The following is a 2,500-nucleotide window of genomic DNA, read 5'->3' on the forward strand; positions in this document are numbered from 1 at the left end:
TATATATATATATATATATATATATATATATATATATTTGTGTGTATGTCTTTGGGTGAGTGTGTGTGTATGTGTGTGTGTGTGTGTGTGTGTGCCAACTAATTTATACATTTCTTGTTTTTTTTCCGGTACAAATACATTGCCTTTCACCAGAAGACGTCTTGGTCCTAGCCACACAAACACATTCGGACTCATTCGCTCTCTCGTTTCGAAGCCGCAGCAGAGTATTCGGACTCTGTTTCTTAATTAAGTCCTGTCGGGGTAAAGAAGGGGAGGAGGGGGGTATCTGAGGGGGGAGAGGCGGGGGAAGGAGGGAAGGGAGGGGATTGAGGAGGGGGGGCGCTGAGGGAGAGAGGGAGAGGGAGAGGGAGGGGAGAGGGGGAAGGAGGGGAAAACTAGTTCGTTTACCGGGTAATTATGCTTAACTGGACTCGATCCTGCTCTTTCTTTCTCGTCTGTTTTTTTCTTCTTTTTCCTCCCCATTTCCTCTTAATTTTTTTTCCTTTCTCTAAATTGAACACCCACTTTGGTGCAGGCGTTAGGGATTATTTCATAACACACACACATGCACATATATATAATAGACACACACACACACACACACACACACACACACATATATATATATATATATATATATATATATATATATATATATATATATATATATATATATATATATAATATATATAGGCCTATGAATACAACCAATACACAAAGTCAGCATAAACACCATGATCCATAAACCAAACAACGCCTTCAAAAGATTCCAGAGCGCCCTGACATAAGTAGCCTAGCCACAGAGCCTAAGTGAGTCTACAAAGTAGCCCAACATAAGTATCCCAGGCCCCATTGGCCCACCTAACGCCCTCCTCCTCCCCCAGGCGTGTGCTGCGACCACGTGGAGGGCGGCCTGTACATCGGCCCCGAGTTCCAGCTGGGCCAAGTCTACGACGGCGGCGTCGACAAGAACGCCGAGTCGGTCCTGCTCTACCGCCCCGTCTACGCCTGCATCCCCAACCCCAAGCTCAACAACACGCCCTCCGCCCGCGCCCGGCTGCTGGTGGAGCCCAAGGCGGAGACCGGGCCTGCTGGAGGGGCGGCCGGAGGCAAGAAGAACGCCAAGAGGGCTTCCGCGGGTGACTCGGGGGACAAGACGTCGACCATGTGATGCCAAGCGAGATACTAAGAATGGCGATTGTTCTTTTTCGTGTGACGGTTGGTTGGTGGAAAGTTTAAGTAAAGAGAGAAAGGAAATGTAGGAAAAAGTTAAAAAAAAAATATATATATATATATGAATATATATAAAAGAGATTATTTTTTTGACGAATGAAGGAGCCCCAGTCGATATGTAGCGGCGATAGAGATAGCCTTGTTGGACTATTTTGTAAAAAACAAATAAATAAATAAAGATATACGTGTGGTTGGCGACTTGTAAAGACAATAATTTTCCCTGCAGTGGACCGACTTCGTTCCCGGAGTGCGGGCAAGGAAACAAATAAAGACTCATATGTATAGCCACGTCACAGTATCACGTCGATTATACTGTAAAACCTTTCTGTTTCTCCGAGTCAGTGTCCCACACGATTAAGAATGGAAAATACTGAACTCCGGAATTACGCGAGTGAAAGAAGAGGTATTGTGTACCTATATACTGTGAAAAAATACTATTGCAGGTGAATAATGCCGAGGGACCTTAGGATGTGGGAAACGTACTTAAAGACAGTAATGATTATAGTAGATGTTAAGCGTAAGGTGTCCATGGAATTCGTCTTTAGGAAATGTGCGATTGTGTATGTCTAACCGTAGAAAAAAACATATTTAACGAAAGCAAATAAAAATATGAAGAAAATGATTAGAAAAAAAGTGAATACTCAAAAAACGCCCTCATTTTAAGAGATGGTGAAGAACAAAAATTATTTACAATCAAACGGCGTTTTCGTGAGCATGATGATTATAGTCACATAAGTAACGTAGTGATATATACAATTATTTTCCATGTTTGCATAGAGAGCTATTTATGAATACTAAAATAAATAAATAAATACATAAATAAAATAAATAAAGTCAAAACAAAAACAAAAAAAAAACTCTTTGTACTTTTGATAAACAGCGTAGATTAGAACTTACGAAGAAACAGAAGAAAAATATGAAGATTATGACCTTCAATCAAGATGCTGAGAGATGCTGTGAAATGTCTCCGAGATTTGCGCGTTCCAGAATTCCCACGAGAGAGAGACATTGTCGCAAATCTTCTCTCTCTCTCTCTCTCTCTCTCTCTCCTCTCTCTCTCTCTCTCTCTCTCTCTCTCTCTCTCTCTCTCTCTCTCTTTCTCTCCTCTCAATTTCTCTCTCTCTCTCTCTCTCTCTCTCTCTCTCTCTCCCTCTCTCTCTCTCTCTCTCTCTCTCTTCTCTCTCTCTCTCTCTCTCTCTCTCTCTCTCTCTCTTCTCTCTCTCTCTCTCTCTCTCTCTCTCTCTCTCTCTCTCTCTCCTCTCCTCTC

At 42.2% G+C, this 2,500-nt stretch overlaps 1 protein-coding gene across 1 annotated transcript in view; it reads left to right on the forward strand.

The window, feature by feature from the left end:
* The window catches only part of LOC119576469 (arrestin domain-containing protein 3-like), a 28,426-nt gene extending 26,174 nt beyond the window's left edge, over window positions 1-2,252 (forward strand). Inside the window, exon 7 of the mRNA XM_037924175.1 lies at window positions 885-2,252. Coding sequence (XP_037780103.1) covers window positions 885-1,171 — 287 coding nt within the window. The 3' untranslated portion in view covers window positions 1,172-2,252. The remainder of the gene's footprint in view (window positions 1-884) is intronic.
* The last annotated feature ends 248 nt before the right edge of the window (window positions 2,253-2,500 follow it).

The sequence above is a fragment of the Penaeus monodon genome, chromosome 8 (genome assembly GCF_015228065.2).
Source record: "Penaeus monodon isolate SGIC_2016 chromosome 8, NSTDA_Pmon_1, whole genome shotgun sequence".
Classification (NCBI taxonomy): domain Eukaryota; kingdom Metazoa; phylum Arthropoda; class Malacostraca; order Decapoda; family Penaeidae; genus Penaeus; species Penaeus monodon.